General features: G+C 40.7%; 1 protein-coding gene across 2 annotated transcripts in view; it reads right to left on the reverse strand.

The window, feature by feature from the left end:
• Positions 1–26,681, reverse strand: part of mllt3 (MLLT3 super elongation complex subunit) — a 50,231-nt gene extending 23,550 nt beyond the window's left edge. For both annotated transcript variants that reach the window (XM_037758594.1, XM_037758593.1), the window contains exons 1-5: positions 26,541–26,681; positions 25,369–25,549; positions 4,039–4,121; positions 2,965–3,108; positions 194–232 (exon numbers count right to left, since the gene is read on the reverse strand). In XM_037758594.1, coding sequence (XP_037614522.1) covers positions 194–232; positions 2,965–3,108; positions 4,039–4,121; positions 25,369–25,549; positions 26,541–26,552 — 459 coding nt within the window. In that variant the 5' untranslated portion in view covers positions 26,553–26,681. The remainder of the gene's footprint in view (positions 1–193; positions 233–2,964; positions 3,109–4,038; positions 4,122–25,368; positions 25,550–26,540) is intronic.

Raw genomic sequence — 26,681 nt, forward strand, 5'->3', positions numbered from 1 at the left:
AAGACAACACAGCTGCTTCAGTGTGACTAGAGCTGAGGCACATGACGGTAAATCTCCCAGCCAGTTTAAAAGTACTGGTATCATTACACAAAAAGGCAATCTGAAGCCACTTTATAGAGGTGTCCAAGTCATTAGTCATCTTTAAACGAGCCTGATTCATCCATGACCCCGTAAAGCAAGTTGGAAATCTTACTTTTGAGTCTTCTGAACTTCGTTTGTGAGGATCCCGTTGCTGTTAAAGAGAGGGACGACAAAAGAGATGAATATAATCAACATCTACAGCTTGATTCTCTGAAATGTAAAGAATTGGAGCTTAGCCAAATACTCATGACATCATTAACGTCCCAAACTGTGGAACAAGGTGTGGTCAAATAACTTATTCGTACAAAGTAAGTATAACGTACTAAGATCTTTCAGTAGTGAGACATAATAGAGAATGTGAGTTTCAATATGGTGTATGTCAGCACTAGAGCCCTGTTTGAGGCTGAGAAGGGGGTGCAGAGCAAAGTAAATAGAGAGCACTTAGCTCCAGTCATAAACCTCCCGACTACAGGGGTCCTCTGGCAGGGGGCCAACAGACTGACTGAACCCAACGCTGAGGAAGCAGCTAGGGATGTCCCGAGGATGTCCTGAGGATCGAATCGAGGCATATTTTAATGGATCGATTTTACTGTACTCTGCGGTGTTTTGTCGCCTCAGCCAGCTGGTAATACAGCACTGCTCTCTTTTACCACAGCTGGCCTCTACAGTGCTGCTGGCGTCTGTATATGTTTAAGCAAACATACTGTATATTGCAGAATAATACTAAAATCTAATGATGATGGAATACACAAAAAGCTCAGACAACACTTGTCAGGAGTGGTTAGGTTACACCTCATATACTGTAACACACTAACATTTGGCATGCACAGTCACACTTCTTCTTCTTCTTGTGAACAACAGCTGCGGGGCCTAACAGTGACAACAAAGAGCATTTCTCAGGTCTGGAGATTCCTTTTCTTACCCCTTACAGAGACAAATACTGGCATTACGGCAGCCTTATATTAGTCCACTGGAATATTTGGCGTGCAAACATATTCATAAAATAAAAATTCTTAGAAACATTAAGGAAGAAAGGGCAGAGGTCCTGTTTCACACAGTAAAAGGCCACATGTGCCATGTGTAATTTGTTAGACTGGCAGAACCCTGGCATCATCCGTCAGCTTTAACTCCCCCGCAGTCTGACAGCCGTAAAGGTGAAAACTGCTGTACAGTTTCACAGAATGCCAAATTTGATAAGGATAAGTCTGGTGATTTACTGTCAACAAATCCTATGTTCAGAGCCAAACCAACGATGACTTGACCTTCTAACAGGTATCTCTTCTTCCTCTTTGCCATAGAGCTCCATTATTGTTAAAACACATCATAAGCACTGTTCAGACCTGGTATTAACATGCGTCCTGAGTGATCACAAGTGGACAGCTCTCTAAGTACGTCTGTTCACACCTGGCATTAGAATGCGTCTCCACATGCGTCTCCACTTGTGATCCGATCTCACTTCTCCGCTCTATATGCAAATAAACACATAGTAAACACGCGGCTGATACAGCAGACGTTGTGACGTAATATTACAGGAATGTCAGTGGTAATATCCTACATATTTGTGAATTCGGGTACATTTTATTAACATCAAAATATAAGGTTATTGTACCGGCGGTCCACGGGGGACGGGCGTCAGCTCCGTGCAAAGCACTGGAGCAAGAACACCGACACATCTCTGACAGTACGATAATAATGCACTTCCCAAGACTAGTCTGATCGTCTGTAGATATGTTCATAAATATCTATATGCCTATAGATAAGATCAAATAAAATACAGTTGTACCGACAGGATACAGTAGAGCACAAAAGCTGTTCCAATTCTGCGAGGCAGACGAGCGTCTTCCTGTCTGTTCACATGAGGAGCGCAGAGACCCGCGGATCCCAGCGGGACGTCAGTTGAATAGGCGGTCCTTAATGTGGACCAGGACACATTCACGTACACACTGCTAAAAGAATGTAGTCATATGTGGCCCAGACCAACTCTGAATGTGGTCTGAGCGATCGGATCTCAATGCGTCCTCACACCTGTACTTAGAGCTGTCCACTTGTGATTGGATCACCTAGGACGCATGTTAATACCAGGTCTGAACAGGACCAATGAGCCACCATCAAACTGAAAATAGTCCCCAACAAATGCATTATTTCCTCCTGTTTGAGAAACGTTTGCTGAAAACTACAGGGACCAGCTGTTTTAGGAAATGAATGAGCCTTAAAAAAAACACTACTTATTTCTAAGCTGTTTTTTAAAGATTTATGTCTTGAGATGAAAGCCACAGGGAAGTCAGGAATTATTGAGAGATAGACTAACACATTATTGTAGGGCTGTCCCCGAATCAGGATTTTATGCCCCGTGCAGCCTGTTTCCATCACCCCTCTCTACATCCGTCACAGTTAGTTTTGTGGTTAGTTCATTTTGAGACGAGACTGTTTGTAAAGTTTACAGCCTGCCATGTTATTGCTCCGGCATTAATGAGGCGGCTAAACAAACAAAGATTCGACTGGCAAAATGCAACTAGACCGGGGCAGCCCTCCGTTGTTGGTTTGAGTTTTTTTCATGGGATGTGTTGACAATAAGAAATATTATTAAGAATTATTCTTTAATTATATACATAATTACTCATATTTGGAAGAGGAATCTTGGAGTTTGTGTGCTGCTGTATGAGTGGCTTGTATCAAACACACAGCAGATACTGTGGCTGAAGAAAGGCATGGTGATTGTGTGTATGAATGTGTGCAAGAGTGTTTCTGATAATAAAGCACCACTGATTTTCCCTGGATAAATAGAGATGGAAGCTTTTCCTCCTAGGGGGTTGCTGAATATAAGTTGCTGTGTTGCATTAAGAAATGTCAGTCCAGCCCCATCCTCCCCTTCACACTCCTCACCCCTCCGGCTTTCAGTAGCTTCCTACGAAACTCCTCTGTTGGGTTGTTGAAGGTGAGCTTCTCACAGCGGAGATGATTGACAGGTGGGTGGCCGTCCAGATGGAGGAACAGGTCGTAGTCAAAGCGAACTTTCTTCGGTTCTTCCTGAGAAGAAGTGGTGATCCACCCAGAGAGGGGAAAAGAGCAGAACAGTCACAATCTGTCTATCAGGACTTCACCAACATCATGTTCTTTAAATCAACACCACTACGCTGCATCGCTTGAACACCGCATTCAGATCCAAACAGACCTTGTGAGCCATGTTGAGATCAGTTGAGGAAATACCAAGCACCGCGCAGGAGCAAACTTTCTCATTTTACAGCTAAACTGTGCACTACAAGATGTTTCTGAAAACATTTGAGGGGAGAAATAGGCATTACAGTAACAGAATATTGATTCATATTTGATCAGCGCTGCCTAGTTTGACCGTTTGATCGGAGTTTGCGAGTGATCGACAGCTTGAATTAACAGCCAATAAGAACGATCTCTCTCTGAAATAACCTGTGATTGGCCAAAGTCTCCCATGAAAACAGAGCCATGAGGAGGTGCAGAAGTCTAGTTTTCTCTCAGAACACTTGAATTACAATATGCTGAAAGGTTATTATGGAATTTTTGCCCAATGATGCCAAAAATATTCTGCTTACTGCCGATTTCCCGATCACATATTTTTTACTGAATATCCGCTGATAACGATCTGCAGCCGATCACTCGGGGCATTCCTAAGTTTTGCACATTCAAATTTCACAAATACTTTCCATAGACTCTAGTTTAGGGGCGTCCTGGTGGCGTAGGTGTTTAAAACGCTGGCCATGTGGTATTGCAATGTCCCTGGGTGAAGTTCAGCCAGTGACCGTCATTCTTTGTCTCTCTCCCCTCTCTACTATAAAAAAATAAAGGCGGAAATTCCCCAAAGCCACAGCACACTACCATCAGACAACCAAAACAAACATGGTGGAACAAGCAGATTAAGATTTACGATGAATCCAGTGTTGAAGAGGTAAAACATTCAGTTTGATGGTGGTGAGTAAAAATTACCTTATTTTTGAAGTAAACTTCAATAGGCAAGATGAAGCCTGCGTAGCCACACTCCTCCACTTTGTACGGTGGATCCTTGCACACTGAAATGAAAGAGACATTTGCCATTAGAGAGAGGCCTTCAACACAAGGTGACTAACAACACACAGCGATGGCTTTAAAATCCATTTAGTTCTATAAAATGCAAAGCAGCTGCGTTCAGTCACTGCTGAGTGCACAGCGGCGGTGCAGTCTGTGTGTGGTGGTGGTTGCTGGGGGACAGGACACAGTCCTAACCATTATTAGACATTTTACCACTATTCTGGACCCACAAATCAGGTGAAGAAGTGCATGAAAAATACATGTGACTGTTGCTTTTGCTACTGAAAGTCTTGTCACTTAATGAACTGAGCCACTAGACCTGCATCTCCACTCTCATGAGATCTCATTAACTCCCATCTCCATTGTCTGCGCCGATATCAATACAAGAACTGTGGTTTAAATTAGAACCGGGGCCCTTTAAAGCTGTGAATCCACCCGGCTCATGACAAGGGGAAGACTTCGCCCCACATCCCCATGGGCCTTTAAAGACAAACAAACTCTACGAGAGCTCAGGTGTTCTTCCCTGGAGGTGTGTGTGTGTGTGTGTTTGTGTGTGTCAGCCTCTCTCCCAGTGGACTCTGCAGAAGTACCAATTAAGTCCATGTACGTGGAGACCTGAGAGTGTTTACTGGAAGAACAGATAAAAGCAGGTCTTAGCTTTAGATAATGTTACTCTGATGCAAAGCATGAATGGAGGATATTTAAGATGTCATAAGTCTGTAACAACCAGAGTGTAATATGAATAGGAAAAATGGCATTGACATTCTTTGGACATCTTATTTTAAGATGCCCAAATCTTAAATATACTCCGACACCATCAGCCCATTACTACTGTAATATTATATCCAGGGTATCCAAGGAGAAGCCTATAATGTAACACGTTCGTCGGTAAGATCCTCATTAGCTGCTTTCCTGCGGTCCTCATAAGAATTTCTTACACAGTGTTAATATTAATCAACACTACCACATGAAATACAGTTAAAGTGGCAGTACGCAGAATATTTTTGGCATCATTGGGCAATAATATAATAATAATCTTTCAGTATATTGTAATACAAGTGTTCTGAGAGACTTCTGCACCTCCTCATGGCTCTGTTTTCAGCATTTAGAAAATCTAGCCCGTGACGGGAGACTTTGACCAATCACAGGTCATTTCAGAGAGAGCGTTCCTATTGGCTGTGCTCCGGCTGGTGGGCGGTGCTTGGTATTTCCTCAACTGATTTTAACATGGCTGCTGGGAAACACACTTTCTAATTTTACAGCTAAACAGTACACTACAAGTAGGGCTGCACGATTATGGCCAAAATGCTAATCACGATTATTTTGATCAATATTGAGATCACGATTATTCATAGATTTTAGGAAAAAAAAAAAAAATGTTATTGCAAATTTACATTTAAATAAACAGAGCGCTGCTTTCACTTCCATGTTGTGCTGCATTCCAACTGTCAGAAACTCTAAATGTTATATATATACTGTATATACATACAAACACAAAATTCAAATGATAAGGAAATAAATTATTTTATTTTTATTAATAAAAAAATCTTGGAATTAGTAGTTCTAATTATATATCATAAGCTTCTTAGAGCTAGTGTTGGGATGTTAAACAGGTCATAATTCCCTCTCTATTATCTATTTTATATTGCTGTGAAAACATCGCCTTCAAACAACTGGATCTATTCAAGTTTCTCGCCAAAAACAAAATTTTACAAGATTACATTTTAGCGCATCATGATAGCGTTACAATCTACCAATCGCCAAATACTCATTTTACTGAGCAGAGTTTGAACGCACCATAACGGAGCTGTGTACCGTGTAGCTCCGCTGCTGTCACCGTGCGTGGCACTGTGCATTTGTATTCATAGACGCATGTGTTTTGAAGTACACCATATGTCCGAACACGCATCAAAAGCGTTATGAGGCGCGCCCCTACTCTGACCTAGGAGGACAACATTTTATTAAAGAAACAAATTATTATTATTAATATTAATATTAATATTAATATTAATAATAATAATAATAATAATAATAATGATGATGATGATGATGGCAGACCAAAATAAAACTTGGTTGTTGTCGGTTTGTCGGCAAGATGTCAATTTCACATTATTACCTAGTTAAGCTTTCATCTATAATCATATCAATAATTTAATCTTATCCACCATTAAGGGGGTAACTGTAATATATTAAAATATTGCCTAAATAGCATCCTTTTCCTTTAATTACTGCTGGTTCTGTGATGTTGGCATCTCAAATCTGATGCCTGCAGTGCGCCATAGGAGCATCAATTGACGCGCATCACATGAGGCGCGTCATTTATTGCTTTCAATGTGTTCGGACCTTAAGAATCTGACCAAGCATTTGGTGTCAATGGTCACCGGAAACACTGCTGGAGAACGAACAAGGAATACAAAGGAAGCCTCAATGGAAAGACGTCATACAGCTGTCAGCTGACAACTTGGCTTTCAGCGATGCAGGAGGCCTTTGGAAATACCTTGAGTCATCCTGAGCGCTGACCAGCCTTTTGGCACCAATCTAATCATCACTGTGCTCTCTTGTTTCCTTTTGGAGTCCCGCCCCCTTCAGGGAGCAGCAGTGATTGATGGCTTGGCTGACTACGCTGAGGTCGACCTCACTGCTGGGGCCAAGCCATCCAAAACCCAATACCACTGAGCAAATATTATGGGTTAGAGTTAATTGTGCAAGTGGGTCAGGTTCAATTACAGGCAGCTAAAAGAGCCCATTCACCACCACACCTTTATATAAACTGAGGTGGAGAGGGAGATGAGCTGAACCACCCTATAACGGAAAGAAAAAATTCACACTCAAGCACATAAACTCTGTACATGTGTTGGTATATTTTTCTTTTTTGCATGGATAACTGGGTAGACGTGATGTCACGCTGAGAAATTTTCAATGCGACTACAGTGAACTTGCACACACGATATTCCTTTTAAGGCAAAAAAGCACAATCTAAACAAATATACTTGATACAAATTCCTTAAATTTGGTTAACAGAGACCAAGATATCTTCAGATTGGGACATTTTACTGTTAACAAATGATCTTGTAAGCACTCCCTGATGGATAAACTCTGCAACAAGACACTGTTTCTAACTGACCTCAAACAGATGTTTGGCATTTCTGTGCTGACGTATGTGGCTATTTATTAGCTGACATATTATACACACAGAAAGACATATCTGTTATGAGCTGAAAAATATAGGGCACCCTGGTGACCTAGTGGTTTAAGGTGCCGACCATGAACGGCAATGTACCCGGTTCATGTCCAGCCAGGGACCTTTGTTGCATGTAATTCCCCATCTCTCTAATTTCCTGTCATCACTCAACTTTAACGATCTATTTCAGGCCGAATTTCATGCCTTTTATTAATGATTTTAAAAAAAAGCCTGGCCAATTTATCAGTCGGGCTCTACTCACAATGAACAGAAAGTACTTTATATGCAGGTCCATATCCTCACTTGACCGAGTAAAACCTCATACTTCTGTGGGATTCTTTGACAAAGTCTTAATTACGTTAACGAAAACTATGACTAAATATGTTATATATTGTTGAAGAAAAAAATAAATCTCTTTATTTTCATTGAAAAAAAGAGGAAACAAAATATTATATACTTTTCTTCTTTGATGCAGCAGTTCTGTTTCCTGTGCTGTGTGCGCCACATCAGGACGACAGCGGCAGCACACAGTGAGCACAGTGAGGAGGACTCAGTTAAGGACTCAGTTAAGGAGAACTGACTTAAGTTAAAGTTAATCATAACAACAACAACAGAGCTTGGGAGGAAAGAAACCAGGTGATATTTTGGCTAGACAAGATTGACTGAAATGTTATATAATTTGATGTCTGTCCTAAAATGTCATCACTTCATCTTTTTATCCTATTAGAGATTTGTGTGAAATCGTCAATATTAGCATAGAAATTCTTGAGTTTTGACCAAAAACGTATTTTGTGAGGTCACTGTGACCTTGACCTTTGGCCACCAAATTCTAATCTGTTCTTCCTCGAGTCCAAGTGGATGTTTGTGCCACATTTAAATAAATTCCCTCCAGGCATTTCTGAGATTTCACGTTCACAACAATGAACACAACAACTGTACAGACGGACGTACGGACGGATTACCCGAAAACATGATGTCTCCGGCCACGGCTGTCAGCGGGACACTGAGGCATAAAAATAGCTGACAAAATTAACACTACTTTGACAAGCATTCTAAGAAATGTAAGAAATGACTAAATTTAAACATCTTTGTTTTAATCGGATACGATTTTGAATTTTTTGACATTTTGTTCTGTAAATTCTGTAAATACAAAATGTTTCCATTCTTTTCGAGGAACCATAAAATGAGCAAATCTTGACTTCAGCACGGAGGCTGTAATAGATCTGCCACAACAAGTAGATAAGTCTGCAACTATTTTCATCATCAATTAATGTCAGTCACCAACATTCGCTGGTTTCAGCCTAAAACTTTAAGAACACTCACACACTTACTGTCATATATGATCGTAAGTAAACTTAATATCTTTGGGTTTTGGTCGGATAACATCAATATCAATATGTAAAATTTGAAAGGACATTTACCACTATTATACTGACATTTTAAAACACTGACTGAGAAAATAATTGGCAGTTTAATTGAAAAAATAATAGTTGTATGGCACCCTGTTGTTCACCATTTTTTATACCAGCCTCTTATTTCATTTCAGTCAAACTTCTAACACTTTAAAATTGTAATCTTAATCATTGCTAATTGTTTGAGTAACAAGCAAAACACAGCTTCTCCAATGTGGGAATTTATTTTTTATTTTTTTTGTTCTATATACAGTAATTGTAAACAAAGTATCTTCAGGTTTTTATTCGTTGGTCAAACAAAACTGGGCTGAAATTGTGATTTTTTCAGTATTTTCCGAGGTTTTATAGACAACGATGCTTACAAAGAAAAAAAACTAAGCATGTTGCAGCCCTTAATAATACACTTTTATCCAATAAAACATTAACTTTCCAGGAAAAAGCATAAAGGTTCCATTTCATACAGGAAAAGCAATATATTTAATGAGTTTGGTTATTATTGAGGCATTATTAGATATGAAACTAAATTGATCGTGAGACAAGGTGCCGCTTAACACCTTCAGTAGACAATTTCCTCGGGGAAACCCTGCATGTTTAGCACCTGCCTGACCTGCCTTTTGTTAGCAATTTAAAAAAAAAAATCAGCAATAACACTTCAGCAGCGAACACCGTCTAGTGGTGTTGCAACTGAAAAGAAATGTAATCTTTCCCTCTCCACAGATGTATAATAATGACAGGTCAAGTTCTGGTTAAAATGAGAGAACAACCCTGCAGCTTTATGAAGACACAAGAGAAAGGCAGCTAATGTGAAGGTGAAGTCAGTGCAGCGTCTTGGCTGGGGTTCAGTAGTTCAGGTTGAAAAGGTTACCATTATCTGAAGGAGCGTCTCAGAGGCACAGATACACAATGCGACCACTGACCTGTAACAGAAACCTGCCAGTGGTCACAGAGGCTTTCAAAGAGAAACAGGGCTGTGTGGTTTATTAACATGGCCTTGGTTTAAACCAGGATGCCAATCACAGAACAATGCCAGTCACTATGTATTTGCCCTTTCCACACAGACTGGTTTGTAATGAGGCCGGGCTAGACGGCAGGCCTGACCATAAAACAAAAGACAAGACTGGATATAAGAAATTCTCTAGTGAGGCTTGTGACTCAAATATGAGCTCCTCCTGCTCGCCGATTTACTGTTAATCCCTCCTCTTCCTAATGGAGCCGTTCATCTCAGCATCAGTTGGCCAACAAGTGCCAGACGTTTGTCCAAAAGCGTGGTTATTCATACGAAGCACAGAACACTGGCAAGTTTATATTTCAACTAGGGGTGGGAAAAACAATCAATTCACCTATGTATAGTGATTTTTTTTCTTCTTACATGACGTCATATCTGTTCCATATCCGTCACCAAAACAAAACGCAGCCAGTCGCAGTGAGCCGAAACGACAAAGTAGAAAACGGCGGAGGGTCGGCGTGGATACGACCTGCACCCTCCCATTTTAAATCCCACATGGTAAACACTACACATGCAGTAAAGTATGGAAACACTTTGCAGAAACAAAGCACATTGCAGGAGATGCAGAGCTAGACATCATGGCTAGAGCTGCACGCTAACTCTGTCATGGACAGGAAACGTTATCGTGTTGCGGTAACGTGCGGCCAGTGGACCGCCAATACTCACATACATTCTGCCCCTAGGTTAGAGGAAATACCTAGTATTCAAAGTACTAGTAGTCTAAGTAGTAGTAGTCTGTGTTGTACTCCAAAGAACATTGCAAAGAGATAAACAAAAAGAAATATCATTTCATGCATCAATCTGTTGAAACAGTCTTGTAATAATGAAAAAAGAAAATATCAATACTTGGAGCAGAGTGCTAATCATTTCTTGGAACAAACCATAATCATATGGCAGTGTGGCAGTCTGAAAACCATTGAGTAGCCATGATACGAGCCGCTCTAACAATGGAGGGTGGTGATTAGCAGCTCGGGAGGGCTGGTGTCTCTGGTTGAATGAGCACAGTCCCTTAAAAACGTGTTCTCCACAGTGCTGCAGGAACTCACTCTAATCAGCTAACAACAAGAGCCTAGAACACAAATGGGGTGGGGATTAATCTGCCCAGAGTAAAGACCAGAACGGGAGAAACGTTCAAGTTTGAGCTGTAAGCCAACTCACTAGATAAGTAGCCCCAACATGTGGGCAAGTCTGGGGCAGTTAAAGGTTGAACAGAGGTTGAAAATGGCATACACGCCTCATTTTGTCATCATGTTAAGTATCTTCACTTAGTTAAACTGGGGATGATTTGAAATAAGAAACCAGGTTATCAGCAGAATCCTCTTCACAAACCACCAGCACCCAAAACCAGCAGCAAGTGAAGCACGGAAAAACACAGACAGAAGCATGTTTGTCAAAAACTAGACATAAACAACACCATATGCACATCCTAACTAAGACTACAGAGATGTGAAGCTGCACCCGCCTCAAGGGACCAACAAGAGATTAGAGAATTGGAGGTCACGGGGTTGCTCCTGATAGCAGGTCCCAGACAAACAGCTCACACAGTGAGACGCGGCGCTGCCAACAGACTCCCACACCTCCCTTGAGAACCATTATGTGTGCATGTTCTGATCTTCTCAAGGGGTCAATCAGAAAGTCACACATCTTACAAGATGGAACTGTGCAGCTTTTGCTTTATGTCACTACTACAATTAGAGATTTCGTTCCAGTTGACCAATCAGCAGCCGTCCTCCCCGCGATTTCAAGCTATCCTCGCCTACTCCAAATCCATCTTGTGACTACATCCTTCTTGCCACGGATACCCAAAGTGGTCAGATTTTGCCATACTGATGCATTTTTTATCTGTTCAAAATGTACCTTAAAGGGAGATTTGTCAAGTATTTAATACTCTTATCAACATGGGAGTGGACAAATATGCTGCTTTATGCAAACGTTTGTATCCATGTATTATTAGAAATCAATTAACAACACAAAACAATGACAAATATTGTCCAGAAACCCTCACAGGTACTGCATTTAGCATAAAAAATATGCTCAAATCATAACATGGTAAACTGCAGCCCAACAGGCAACAACAGCTGTCAGTGTGTCAGTGTGCTGACTTGACTATGACTTGCCCCAAAATTGCATGTGATTATCATAAAGTGTGCATGTCTGTAAAGGGGAGACTCGTGGGTACCCATAGAACCCATTTTCATTCACATATCTTGAGGTCAGAGGTCAAGGGACCCCTTTGAAAATGGTCATGACAGTTTTTCCTCAACAACATTTAGCACAAGTCTGGAGCGTTATACAACCTCATTCTCAACAAACTAGTAGGACATGGTTGGTACCAATGGATTCCTTAGGTTATTTAGTTTCATAAGATGCCAGTATGTGATGATTAAACAATGTGGGAGCCTGAAAAAGTGTAGGATTAGGTGTTTTTTTTTTATCAATTGTATGGGAGTGTGATGGCAAATCCTTCACGTACATATTGAGCCAAACTGAAAACATCCAATGTGGGATTCATTGCTCACAGAGCTATCACCAGCATCATTTCAAACTGCCTCAGTGCACAATGGTATATAGAAAATAACTTAATCTAACAGATGCAAACAAGTTAGCAGATCTTTTGTGAATACAATCAAAAGCTCTCAAGACTGGGGATTTAGCTAAGGCTGCAACAAACGATTGTGTTCATTATAAATTGATCGGTCAGTTAGTTTCTTCCATTAATGAATAAAATACTAAAAGTTACCAAACACAATTAATTTCCCAGGAGCCAAATCTAAAAATTCAATTAGTAATGATACAAAAGCAAAGAAAAGCAGAAAATCCTCCCATCTGAGAAGCTGCAAGCAGAAAAGGTGACTTCTATGATTGCTTATTTTCTATTTATTTTCTGTCGATGGACTAATATATCACATACAACCATGGTAACAAAATGGTAGAGTAACAGCTAAAGTTAGTTGTGGTAAATTATTGCACTTTTTATTTATTGATTTCATTGATGAAAAGGGAGAGCGTGGCTCGTTTAGTGATTCCTGACTCAAATCTTCCAGCTCTGGTGTGTGGAGGTGCTGTAAATAAAAGACAAATGTTTTATGGCAGGGGGTGAGTGAGAAAGGGTGAAAGAGCTGCCAACAGACAGCCCATATAAACCATGCTTCAATAAACCACTTCCTCCAAACCTCCTTTCATTGACTGAACCGAGGGAGAGCCGGCATTTACAGCTCAGTTCCTGTTATTTGGTGGTGGCTGCCCCGTCTATCTGCACCTCCTCCCCTTCCCCATCCTTTCATGCCAGCAGCAGCAGCCAGCCTGCAGCTTTCATGCCTCTTGCTTTCTTTGTGTTCCATCTATACAAGTAGGTATGATTACGGAGGAATCGTAAAACAATTACTGGCAAATTCCTGCAGCTCTTTGATTTCTGCCAGACACTGGAGGACGGGGGGACGAGGACGGGGGTCTGAGGACCCGCTTACCCAAAAAGTTAGTCTTCTTTATCCAAAAACGCTGCACACACACACCCTCACAACGCTTAGTCCCTAATGTACACACCAACTCACAATCTGCCGCGAGTCATGAATGATCTCAGAGCTGCTGGATCACAGTCATTTGATGTGTGTTCTGTGAGTTGTTCTCACTAGTTTTTTGTAAAACTTGGACCCCTGACATCCTGAAGTAGATCTTGCAGCATTTCTGCAGATCCTGTATCAACATGTGAGATACTCCCTGCTCCTGACTGACACGGTGCTTTCTCCTCAGAAGTGAGACAATCATGAGAGCTGCATTTTGTGTTGTAATCTAAATTTGCCAAGATCGCACATACAATCGTACATCTGGGTGCAAACTCTGTATTTAAATGTTTCTTTTCAGCAAGCAAAGAAAATGATTACTTGATGAACTCTTGAAATAAAAAAATCCTTCAAATTCTCCTCCTCAAAGCTTTCTTTCATCCTTCAACTCAACAATAAGCACTCAATATGTTTACATGCACACAAGAAACCAGATTACTCTAAGAAATCAGGTCAGGCAGTTGGACAAAACTATGAATAGAGTAAATAAATAATTGTGGGTTCAGGAGAAATCTATCTGGGAAATCAGGTTTTTAGAAATCACATTACCGCAGAGAGCTGTGACTTAAAGGACCAGTGTGTAGCATTTAAAGGGATCTATTGGCAGAAATGGAATATAATATTAATAAGTATGTTTTCTTTACTGTATAAAATAAGAATAGTTGTGTTTTCATTAGCTTAGAATGAGCCGTTTATATCTACATATGGAGCGGGTCCTCTTCACGGAGCCGGTCGCTATGTTTCTACAGTAGCCCAGAACGGACAAACCACTTTGTTAACTTTTCCTGCTGGGCCGGTAACGTTACTCGCTCCAGAGTTAACCCTCGTCTCTCCACTCAGCCGCTGGGAAACAAGACACGGGAAACCTCTGTTGGTCTGGAGGAGCTGCAGCATTTATTTCTGCACAAACTGAAACTTCCGCTGAACATTCACTGATATTCTCAGAGCTAAACTAACTCTGTCTTCTGCTCCACTAGCTCTGTTCGCTCACACACATTCTCCCCGCCGCTCTCTCTCTCTCTCTTGCTTCACCACTCACTTCCCACTTCTTCACGTACACACACACTCTCTACACACTGACTGCTATTTTCTAACTGACCAATGCTACTGTTTTTACGTCGGCCACTATAGTTCTCCTACACGCTTGGCACACGGGAGAGTGCCAAGAGTGCCGCCTGTTACAAAAAACGGTTTTGGTCTCTATAGCTAATATCCCCATTCATGACAGGGGTGAATTTTTTTTTACAACTAACCCGTTTAAATTATATTAAGCCTTAAAGTTATGCATAATTATCCTTAATTCTCAGGTCGCTATCTGCTGGACGTCTGCTCTGCTGCGTCACTCCAGCGCCCGCCTTAGATCCAGCTCTTTGCCCATTTTTTGGACTAGCCAGGAGCTGGAGCCGCCTACATTTCAATTTCAATTTATTGTTATATAGCGTCAAATCACAACAGAAGTTATCTGAGCTTCACAACGGCTCTTCGGGAACCTATGGGTGACGTTAAGGGGACTACGTCCATGTTTTATACGGCCTTATGTGGTCAAACCCCGGTCTCTGGCCTCATCTGACCCAGAGAGCGCATCCATTAATATTAGAAGAAATTATGACAATTTTATGAAATACTACATTAGGCTGCTGCTCAGGAGCTTGTAATACAAGTATTTATACTGTGCACATATGCATGGGATGAATGAATTGAAATAACATCCCAGTATTGTAATCACTTGTTGAACAGTAGACTGAATAATAGAAGAGATGTGCATCTTTAACCAACTTGAAATGTGGCATCCTAAGTTATGATGATGTCACTATGCTTTTGCTTTTTGACACTTTATTTAGGCAGACACAAGACAAAAGAAACCACACATATGCACACATGCACAGGAAAGCATCCTTCATCTCCTGCAGGGATATCAATACTGGTATCATCAGAGCTCAGGGAGATCACATTAACAAAGCCACAGCAAAGAGGAAAGGAATGCACTGCAGCTTCTGAGACATATTTCAGCCCGAGGATCTGTATCTTGTGTATAGGTCACTGCAGTGACTTGACTTATGTGGTATGTGCACACAAGCCACAAATTAAGCCTGAGCGGAGGATGAGGGGAGTTAAAAGGTTTCATGCGAGCGTTCCACAGAGCCCTGGAGATGGCCAGAGGCTAACATGTTGGCCCAATCATTAAGGCATCAATCTGTGTGTGTTTGTGTGTGTGTGTGTGTGTGTGTGCGATGTAAGGGGCTTATACTGTCGCCAATCTGGCTAACAGAACAGAACACTCTTTCTTTAAGGAAAGGAGATCCTCTAAGTAAGTGTGAGTGTAAGGAAGTGATTTTCTATATCTCGGAGGAGACCTTTTGAAAAACCTCAGACAGGAGGTGTAAACTTGAAGCTCCGGATCGCTTCTAAGTTGTAAACTCACAGTTTCTGAAGTTTCACGTCATGAGAGCAGTAATGAGCCCATTACAGCTTTCTGGCAAATAAGACAACGATAGTGGGACAAGCCTCTATAGAAAGCATACAGGATGGGACAAGTCCTGTCGTAAAAATAAGGGATGCATAAAATTGTAAAGACAATTACATTCATTTTTCACGGGATCACATAAATAGATCATTCACAAACTTCCCCACTGGGAGGAACCCATCAAGTGATGAGTTACTGCTGTTAAACAGATGTGCCTGTGCTCATCCTCGACACAGATCAGGAGAGGAAGATAAGAGTGAGACTGAATTTCTAATATGGGTGTAACAGTGTGTGTATTCGTCCTTAACTGTTCGGTTTGGTTTTGTACGCCCTGTGAACCCTGTGAATTAGCTCTCATGCACTCTGATTAGGTCTAAAACTTGGCACTGGTGGAACATAAATTCAAAAAGAGCGAGCACCACCAGGACAGATTTGGCAGTGGGACAGTTGTGATCTGTTAGCCAAACCATGTTGGGTTAGCCCCTGGATGTACAGCTCATATAATCATGTGTAAAACTCGGAGTGAAAGAGCCTCTGTCGTTTGGGGGATGTTAAAGTTTTCCAGTAAGTTACAGGGATGTGCTGCCAACGTCCAGGAATTATCCACTGCCCTGTGTACACGAGCACAAGCTGCGGTTGTCCAGGAATTATCCACTGCCCTGTGTAAACGAGCACAAGCTGCAGTCTTCCAGGAATTATCCACTGCCCTGTGTAAATGGGCAGACACTGTATACTGCCTTGCATGCATGAGGCCAAGCTACAACACATCATGATTAGTGTTATAATTTACCTTCGCCCAATACATTTTTACTGAGTACAGCTTGAACACATCACAATGTAAATCAACTTGTTACCGAAGTACGGGTTTTCGTGACATCCTAGATACAATCGTACAATCTGCAGTCTAGGAATTATCCACTGCCCTTATATAAACAACGGCGCCACTAGGCACACGTACCTCACGCACTGTGCATAGGGCACCAACAGCTTGGGCATAACACTGTTCAGATTTAATTCCTTTATGTGATAAAATGTTTTTCAAAAAGGGAGTCTTAAAGAAAAGGGTGTCTCATAATCAAGGTCACTATGGTAGCTATATTATAAGCAGGTTAAGAGGCGATGTCGATCCAATAACACTGTTTAAGAACCCAGCAGGGCGCGCTTTGCAAGCACACACAAAAAAACTTCTCGTAAAAACTATTATCTATTCTAAACTAGCACAACACTGGAATACTAGAGGTCTGCAGAGCCAGGCCAGCTGAAACACCACCAAACCCTCTTTTTCAACCAGGAGAAATCTTGGTTTCAAGTGTTTTTCTCCGTAACAAAGAGCACCTCGGTCTGAGAAAACACAAAAAGAACCTCGGCTCTTGTGTATCTTTCCCTGCACTGCACAGACCACAAATCTGACTGAAACTCCTTTTCACCGAGCTCGCCCATTTCTTTCCCATTACACCGTCTTACATCTTTCCATAAAAGTGACAATCCTCTGAAATATCACAAACACCTTTGAAGAGATGCCATCTCCAGAGTAGATTAAATGGCAGCCGAGGCTCCAAATGAGGTGCTTAAGCAGCATGAGCCGCTGCCGCCTATTGCCAAAATAGCACCCCCTTCACTGGTTCCAAAGAGCTTCTTTACCTCCATTTGTTCAAACGGCATTGCCATTAGGCCGTCTCCATGGCAACGCCTCAACGCTGGCCCGTTAACCGCATGGCAATAATGAAGCGCAGTGGCAGCTTTACTGACTGATTCGTCATTAATCTTAATGTGTGTCTGGCAGCTTCTCTGAGCTGCACAACAAATCACTGAGAGTGTGGGAGGAACGCTGGTGAGGAAGTTACGCTCACCGTCTCTTATCACTTTCTCCCTTCTAACTGCTTTCTATGTTTTGACTGCTACACCTCGTGTGACATGTTGATAAGAGGAACAGCGTATGGAGCAATAAGGAAACAAACTGATGTGGAAAAGCTGTTTGAAATCCTATCAGCGTGCCATGTGAGCCTACCTGTCGTCAGCGTCTTTACAAGAGCAGATAAAGCGTGGCTGACACCACACTAAACAATAGATGCCTCTTAAATTAAACCTGGCAAGTGGCAATGATAAATTTCATTGCATTTTTAAATCTGTACAGGGGAGTTTGAAATATGATTACAGTTCCCTATTTTCACTAGCTCCCCTTCCTTTGAAATCTTGACAGGCCATCGGGGATTTCTGGTCCACATAACAAACGCTTTCCTGCTGCCGTCCTCTTTGCAGAATCATGAAGCCAAGTTCACCTAACTTCCATTTATCAAACACTGCTGTCAGTTATGTGAGTATGGAGATATCTCAGCACAAAGGGCTTGTATTCAAATGTATTGGATCAAAGTTTTTAAGGATTCTATTTTGTACACATCGTAGAGCTGTCAAAGTTAACGCGATAATAAAGCGTTTACAGACATGCCCACTTTATGATAATCACATGCCGTTTGGGGCAAGTCATAGTCAAGTCAGCACACTGACACCCTGACAGCTGTTGTTGCCTGTTAAACTGCAGTTTGTCATGTTATGATTTGAGCACATTTTATTATTATATACTTATCATTAAATACTTAACAAATCTCCCTTTAAAAGGGACTATTTTTAACTTTTTACAGGTATAAATCTACCGGGTCGGGATCCCATGCGCTCGCAAATGCTCGCGTGTGGCTGTGCTGTTCAGACCGCTCCTCTACAACGCGCGCTTTCTCGCTTCACCTCACGTTCATGCGCGCACACTACACACTGCAGAAGAGTTAGTAGCTCTGAGAATATCTAGTGAATAATACAGTGGACGTTTTTGCAGAAATAACTGCTGCAGCTCCTCCAGACCAACAGAGGTTTCCAGTGTCTTGTGAAGTGACGGGGCTCCGCAGCGAGAAACGTTATCGTCTCCGACCGGGTGCCGGTGTCTTCCTGCGGCTGCGGTCGGAGACGATAACGTTTCTCTTCCTGCTTCAGCCGACCCGCTTTTCCTGCTTCAGCCCCGGAGCCCCGGAGGCTGAAGCAGGAAAAGCCAACACTAGGATCAGCAGTGATTCATGGAGAGACCTTCGTCTGGTCAGCTAACATTACTGCCAAGCAGGTGAAATATAGAGTGATATTGTGGTTTTAGCTGACGTGTGTTGCCTCACTGTTTTGAGCGATCCTCGTTCATGTCTATTTAGAGCGAGCACAAGCGCGAGCCCGATGCTGACTTTCGTTGACTTAACGGCCACAGGTGTCGCTGTCAACAAGCATTTCTGAAAGTTACAAACAGTCCCTTTAAGGTACATTTTGAACATATAAAAAAAAAGTGTAATTAATTAGCAATTAATCGCGATTAAATATTTGAATCGATTACCAGCCCTAATTCAAATGCATCGGAACAAAGTTTAAGGATTATATTAAAAGTAAAAATGATGTGTCAGTCCATTTAGTTTGAGATGGAGTCTTTCCTCCCAGTGCCGTCCCACTCCTCCTCACACTTAATGTCAGCTCTCCAAGGCTTCACAGTATGTAACCATTAATAGCTACTTTCCTAACATGGTACAAATATTCATGTGGTCCATAAAAGTAAAAAGGGAAAAGTAGTAAAATGTTAATCCATACACAGCTCAGACTGCGAGGCTAAAAATAAAATTATAGCACTCCATTCCTTTTGATAGATTTACTTAACATGTTTAAATGCCTCCCATTTCATTTTAGAGTGGATGGCGGGCGAGTCACCGTGTGAGACATGCAGGTGAGTAAAAAGCTTCCTTCTAAAGTGAGGAAGTGTAATCTTCAACAGCTGCAAAATGGACTAAATTAAAGAGAGTGAGTATCCTTGGCAACAATGACCCCTTAAACTTCCTGCATGTGTGTCGCCAGCTGTGGCCCTGCTGGACCACTCAGTAAGACTGTTAGTACCGACGGTGTCAAACACACGAGCCTGGCTACACCACAACAACATCTACAAACTGGACTTATTGGATTGGCTGAAGAATGTTCTTTTAAATAGTCTTTTGTCAACATAATGTGTGAAGCCACATTCATCAAAAGGCAAAGGAAATCACTGAATGCAAAACAGTAAATGACCATACATCATCATAAAAAAAAACTCCTGGACAATAAAGTATATCTCTAATCAAACAATGTAGAATTTACCTTAAGATCATTTATTCTCAATCTGTTGGAGAAAGAGTGGACTTGTGGGTGACTTTAGTTTAATTTACGTCTGTCAATCCATTTAAATACTTAAGCGCATGATTGTCCATGGTTAATCATGATTAATTACACATTTTTTAACTGTTCAAAATGTACCTTAAAGGGAGATTTGTCAAGTATTTAATACTCTTATCAACATGGGAGTGGACAAATATGCTGCTTTATGCAAATGTTTGTATCCATGTATTATTGGAAATCAATTAACAACTCAAAACAATGACAAATATTGTCCAGAAACCCTCACAGGTACTGCATTTAGCATAAAAAATATGCTCAAATCATAACATGGCAAACTTTAGCCCAACAGGCAACAACAGCTGTCAGTGTGTCAGTGTGCTGACTTGATTATGACTTGCCTCAAACTGCATGTGATTATCATAAAGTGGGCATGTCTGTAAAGGGGAGACTCGTGGGTACCCATAGAACCCATTTTCATTCACCTATCTTGAGGTCAGAGGTCAAGGGACCCCTTTGAAAATGGCCATGACAGTTTTTTCCTCTACAAAATTGAGCGTAAGTTTGGAGCGTTATTTAACCTCCTTCTCGACAAACCAGTATGACATGGTTAGTACCAATGGATTACTTCTGGTTTTCTAGTTTTATTATATCAGTATCTTCACTCTAGCTTGAAAACTCAGCTCGGAACAACCTCTGAAAGACAGAATAGCGGCGGTGCCGGGGTTAATTGTAATGAAATGCTACATTCTCCAGAGCACTTTTAACAAATGAAACAACACGATCATTCTCTGTGATCTATTACACTGGGCTGTGTTTCAACTAGAAAACACTCAAGTGCATCTGGAGACCCAACAGATCAGGAGGCTCTTTGGCTCACAATTTGTCACCATGTAAAAACACACACAAGCCCCAAAGACTTCACACACACACACACACACACACACACACTGGAAAGATCTCATGGCATGTGTCATGACGTGAGACTTATTGAAGGTTAAGTATTCTCCTGCTGGGCTTAAGGCCTTCATCTTCCAAGCAATGCATCACATTTATCAAGATTGCCATAGAAAAGGATGCGGTGTGAAGAAGCCAAACTTCATTTGGTCTCTTTAATCAAAGGCCTCTTTAGAAGGAACTTTAAGCTTGCAGGTTCCATATCAGCAGATAGGAATTTGATTTATAGACTGCTTGGAGGCACTGGGGTTAAATGAATACAGGATAACATCTCCAACTTGCTGTGTGCACTGGGCTGGTCTCAAAACACGACTTTGAAGTCCATCAACTTCTAAGCTGCTGATTAATCAAGGTGAGACTTTCAGACCATTCAGGTGTTCCCAGCAGATCAAAACCATAATTTTCACATGTTGAAAGCATGGCCAAAACAGATGCAACAGGTATACAGTAATGGCCATTTTCCAACAAGTAGTCCAGGAACTATTGCAGGAACTAAAATGTTCCCGCAGCTAATTTCTTTCTGCGTTCTATCATGTATAAACCTGTCTAAAGGCAGGAACTACGTTTAGACCTTGGTAAATGCAGGTAAGTTTCCAGAGTTCCTGAATCCTAAAAAGGTTCCTGACTTCCTAAAAAAAAGGTACTGCAGGTTCCTGTTCCATGAAAAAGGTTCCTGGATCACAGAAACAGTTCTAGCGGTGGAACTTTTGTTCACAATATTGATCAAAACCAGGGCTGTCAAAGTTAACGCGATAATAACGCAAATTCATTTTGACGCAACTAATTTCTTTAAACGCATTAACGCAACTTGTGATTTTTAGGTTGTAGCGGGCTCACTTTTAAAGCTAGAGTGAAGATACTGGTATCATATGAAACTAAAAAAACTAAGGAATCCACTGGTACCAACCACACACACTGACAGCTATTGTTGCCTGTTGCGCTTGAGTTTGCGATGTTATGATTTGAGCATATTTGTTATGCTAAATGCAGTACCTGTGAGGGTTTCTGGACAATATTTGTCATTGTTTTGTGTTGTTAATTGATTTCCAGTAATCACATATATACATTTTTGCATAAAGCAGCATATTTACCCACTCCCATGTTGATAAGAGTATTAAATTCTTGACAAACTTCCCTTTAAGGTACATTTTGAACAGCGATTTGAATGCGTTTAATCAGGATTAAATATCTTAATCGATTGATAGCCCTACTTAAAATGCATTTGATGTCCCACATAGAAAAGGACAGTCTTGCAAAATCATTCATCATGCATATAGCCAAGAAGTTGCTTAGTTTCTGTGCCTTGGCAGGTGAAGTGAACAAATGACATCCTTCTTTTTATGGCTAACGTCGTCATCATTAAGAGTCCAGGCATATTTTACCGTACATAGTAATACAATTTTACATATTTACATATTTCCTAAAGAGAGACTGTTTGTGTCCTGCTGAGAAAGCACTATGGAGAGTACTTCCAAAGGCATATGCTATTCTACCATAATTTCCATTTTACAAGATAATAAAGTATAAAAACAAATTGTTCAGGCAAAAGAAAAAAGATGATTGCAGTGATTCTTTCAAGCAAAAAGTGCTTTGTTCTCCTTATTCTTTATAACAGAGCTTCAATCTTTTCAAATGAAAATGTTTTACTGATGGGTAACAAAGAACTCTGACTGATCTTAGTTTAGTTTAGTGTACATTTTAAAGACTCACAAAAGGCCTATTTTTGATTTTACAAAAGGGATTTTTTTTTTTTGCTAACAAAATGACTCAAAAATTGCTTATCAAAATTATTACCTGATTGGTTTTCTGTCAGTTGACTAAGTGATTTATTGACTAATGGTTTCAGCTCTACATGGAACAACCAATCTATTCAGTTTGTCCATCAGAGGCCAGTTAAAAGGAGGTTAGTTCTGACACCATCCTGTGTGACGTTCATGATGAGCAGTAGAAAGTGAAAGGGGAATCCTTTTTATAGGGCTATAAAGTTTAAGTCTGATATCACCAATAGACAATATGCCAGTTCCACGCATAAACAATTAAGTATTATGTTTCCCTAATTTCATTTTGGCATTATTAGAGAAAATCACTGGCAGATTAATTGATAATGAAAATAAGCGTTGGTTGTCCTAGGTACATTCATGTAAAAAGTCTAACTTGATGGCCGGTATTCCAGACTAGGGATGCACGGTGCAACGATCCGACTTCAGTCCCGACAGCAATACCTGGGCTTTGTGTATCGGCCGATACCATGTACCAATCCGATACCAGTGTTTAATTAACAAGCTTTATTACACGGCTGTGTTGAATACTCAATTCTGATTGGTAAATCACGGCGTTCTGCGGTCTGTAATTTCTGTTCAACAGACGATGATGTCGGACTCTGGTGGACCGTTTTTGTGTCAAAATATTGATTTCTTAAGTCAGTAGCTGTGTAATAAGCGGTATAATGTACAGCTAGCGGGTCATTGTTGTGAAAGAATCCCCTTCAGGGCGATGAGAGACCGCTTTCAAAACTTTTGACAGCTTCAAAGTCCATCAACTTCTAAGCTCCTGATTGATCAAGGTGAGACTTTCAGACCATTCAGGTGTTCCCAGCAGATCAAAAACATAATTTTCACAAAAATCACTTTTAAATCTTCAAAATTAACATAAATTACAATTCAGGTGTTAACCTTTTTAATGCAGCAACAGAATAGAATTGAATAGATCGGCCCCATTGTCACCGATATCTGATGCAGCTAGTTGAGTATATCAGTATTGGTGCATCCCTACTCCAGACAGTCTGCATGCAGCTGTGGCCAGTAGTATGCAGCAAACTGCTCATTACTGACTTGGATATTTTCTTAAAAGCACAAACTGACATTTTGGTCCTAATTTACAGAAGTACAAAAAGAAAAAACACCAGAGAGAAGTTGCCACGATGTTATTGGTTATAGAGTGGACTATAAATCAAATGTTTATGTGCAACCTGACTCCTGTGTAATTACATGTGGAGCAACGAGAGGAATTAACATTGGACCGATGCCAAGCGTTAGTCTCACCAAACCACCCCTAAACTCACAAAAGGGCTGAAGTGGGGGTCAGAAATCCTTCAGCAGAAGATATTCTAATTGATCCCTTCCTGGCCAGATGTTCTATTTGGACTCATTCACCTCACACGCCATGATGCATGATTGACCACAAAGACTAAAGGCCCTTATACACTGTGTGACTTTGAGCTTGTCCAAGAACAAAAGCTCACAATCACGACAGGAACATGGTGAAAAATCAGTGTGAGATACGACTATTGAAGGCTGATATAGAGCTTTGGCAACCAGAGACAGCCTGCAACAGCTACAAACTGCAAAACCAGCCAATCAGAACACAGCATACGCTGATCAAGTGCAAGTGCACATAGATATATTCATGTAAATGCAGGGTCTCTGCTTTTTAATTTTACACTGTAGTGGTACAATTTACTATGGATTCATCGTACAATCTGACCCAGATTGCAACCCAGAATTTATCAGACTCATCCAGAGCTGCAATGATTCATCTATTATTCAATTAATCGATCAAAAGACATTTTATCTGCAACTATTTTCATAATCAATCAAGTTTTTTCAAGCAAAATGTTTGCTGGTTCCAGCTTCTCAGACTCAGGATTTGAAGCTCGTCTTTGTCTATATATGATTGGAAACTGGACATAGCTGGATTTTAGACTCTTCGAATAAAACATCACACAAAAAATAATCTTGGAAGCTGCAAGATTGCTGTTATTGCACAGTGTTTAAGTAGGTAGCTACTTGTGTGTGGAGTATGTGATACATCCTTTTGTGGTGGGGAGACTGAACAAGTTCATGATGAATAGCAATTATCGGTCCAACCTTGACTTTAAAGACTTCTAATTTAGCAGTGTGTTTCAGGCTAGGGAGCTGAGTGCCTGCAGGCCGGCTGCAACCAACCAAACACCAACACAAATCACACCTGTCACTGTTTTACCTTCACAGCACCCCAAATCAAGCAGCTCATACATACATACAAGGTTTGTCTGCTTCATATCTAAAAAGCAACATCAAGTATGATGTTTCAAAGCAACACATCTGTATGGAGTGACATTTAGAAGAAAGTGCTTCAAATACACCGTAAAATGCATTTTTGCATCATTAAACATTATTTCCAACCTTTCCATTCTGTCCTTTGAGACATGCATGACTTGTTTCATTTGCCACTATATAGTCCTTTGCAACAGGACATAAAATGCACTACTGTTTCTGCTCACAGAGTAAAAAAAAACACTGTCTTTTCTCCACAATATGCATTTGAGCAATTTATTCTAACAGTAAATTCACTTTTTTCTGCCACCCTCCATAGATGTCAGAGGTCAGAGGTCAGCTACTGGAACTCAATTTGCTCTCCTATCCCCCCAACATAGGAAACCCAGCATGCCTTGTTGAAGAAATAGTGCCAAAGTAAAACAGCAAAAAGAGCCCAAAATAAAGCACAAATATATATAGGTGTCTTACCTCTTTTTGGTTTAGGGAAGCTTTCGTGCAGGTGAAAAACTACTTTCTCCACAAAGTGCTGAATGTTGCTGTGCTCTGGTCCTCGGACAAACACCATCCAGTCGTGGGTGAAGCCTTCCACGGTGGGTTTCTTTCTGACCTGGGCACGATGACCAAGTTCTAGTTTCACCTGAACAGCGCCCTGCAGAAACACAGTGATGTTGGGTTACTAGGCAAATTCAAGAAAAGTAAAAAAAAAAAACATGTTTGAGAATATAAAAATTATTTCCAGCCCAACACTTCCACTGCTTTCACTCATTTTTGCAAAGCGGCCCATTATATGTCTCCTGTATGGAGAACACATCATGCAAAACTGAACGATTCCTTTTTCGACAAATCTACACACCTGCATGAACCTGACTTATTTTTATTATTACCTTAAGTATATTCATAATATGTTGGATTACTACTCAAAATCAAGAAAAGTAAAAAAAAAAAAAAAAAACTTTGAACGGACAGCCCAACACTTCCACTGCTTTCACTCATTTTTTTTTTACAAAGCAGCCAATTATATGTCTCCTGTATGGAGAACACATCATGCAAAACTCCATTCAAAAATCAGATAATTTAATGAAGCATTTCCTTTTTCGACAAATCTACACACCTGCATGAACCTGACTTTTTTTTATTATTACCTTAAGTATATTCATAATATGTTGGATTACTACTCAAATTCAAGAAAAGTAAAAAAAAAAAAAAAAAAAAAAAGAATAAAAAAAGCTCCATTAAAATATCTGCTGATTTTATGAAGCTTTTCCTTTTTGACAAATGTACACACCAATATAATGCAAAACAACTAAATATCCTTGAAAAGTTAGAGAAGAGAAGTTGACATTTTTTATCCAATGTATGCATTGCATGCAATGCCCAATTAAAGGATGGAAATTGCCTTAATTTATGCATTAGAAATAAAAATATATATATTAAAACTGCCATTTTTCTGCAGTTTTTTTTTGCATTATTCATTGAGGACGTCGCTGCACGTATCTGCAGCTCTAGCTAGCTGTGCACGGCTGGAAAATCCTCGAAAAACCACCGACTCCTCCGGTGTGACACAAAATGGCAAAAATGTCCAAAAATATAGTCCAATTAAGACCAGACAGGGCAAGCAAATCCTGCAGCTGGCTACTCACCGCGTTGGCCATCCTTCAGGCCCCTTGTTACTGTTATTTCATGGAGAATTGGTGTTAAATGAGAGCAGAGGTGAGTACAGTTTGCCTATGACGGCGGACATGGTCTCTCTCCTGGACTGAAGTCACTCAACACTTTCAAAG

The sequence above is a fragment of the Sebastes umbrosus genome, chromosome 22, assembly GCF_015220745.1.
Source record: "Sebastes umbrosus isolate fSebUmb1 chromosome 22, fSebUmb1.pri, whole genome shotgun sequence".
In the NCBI taxonomy this organism is placed as follows: Eukaryota; Metazoa; Chordata; class Actinopteri; order Perciformes; family Sebastidae; genus Sebastes; species Sebastes umbrosus.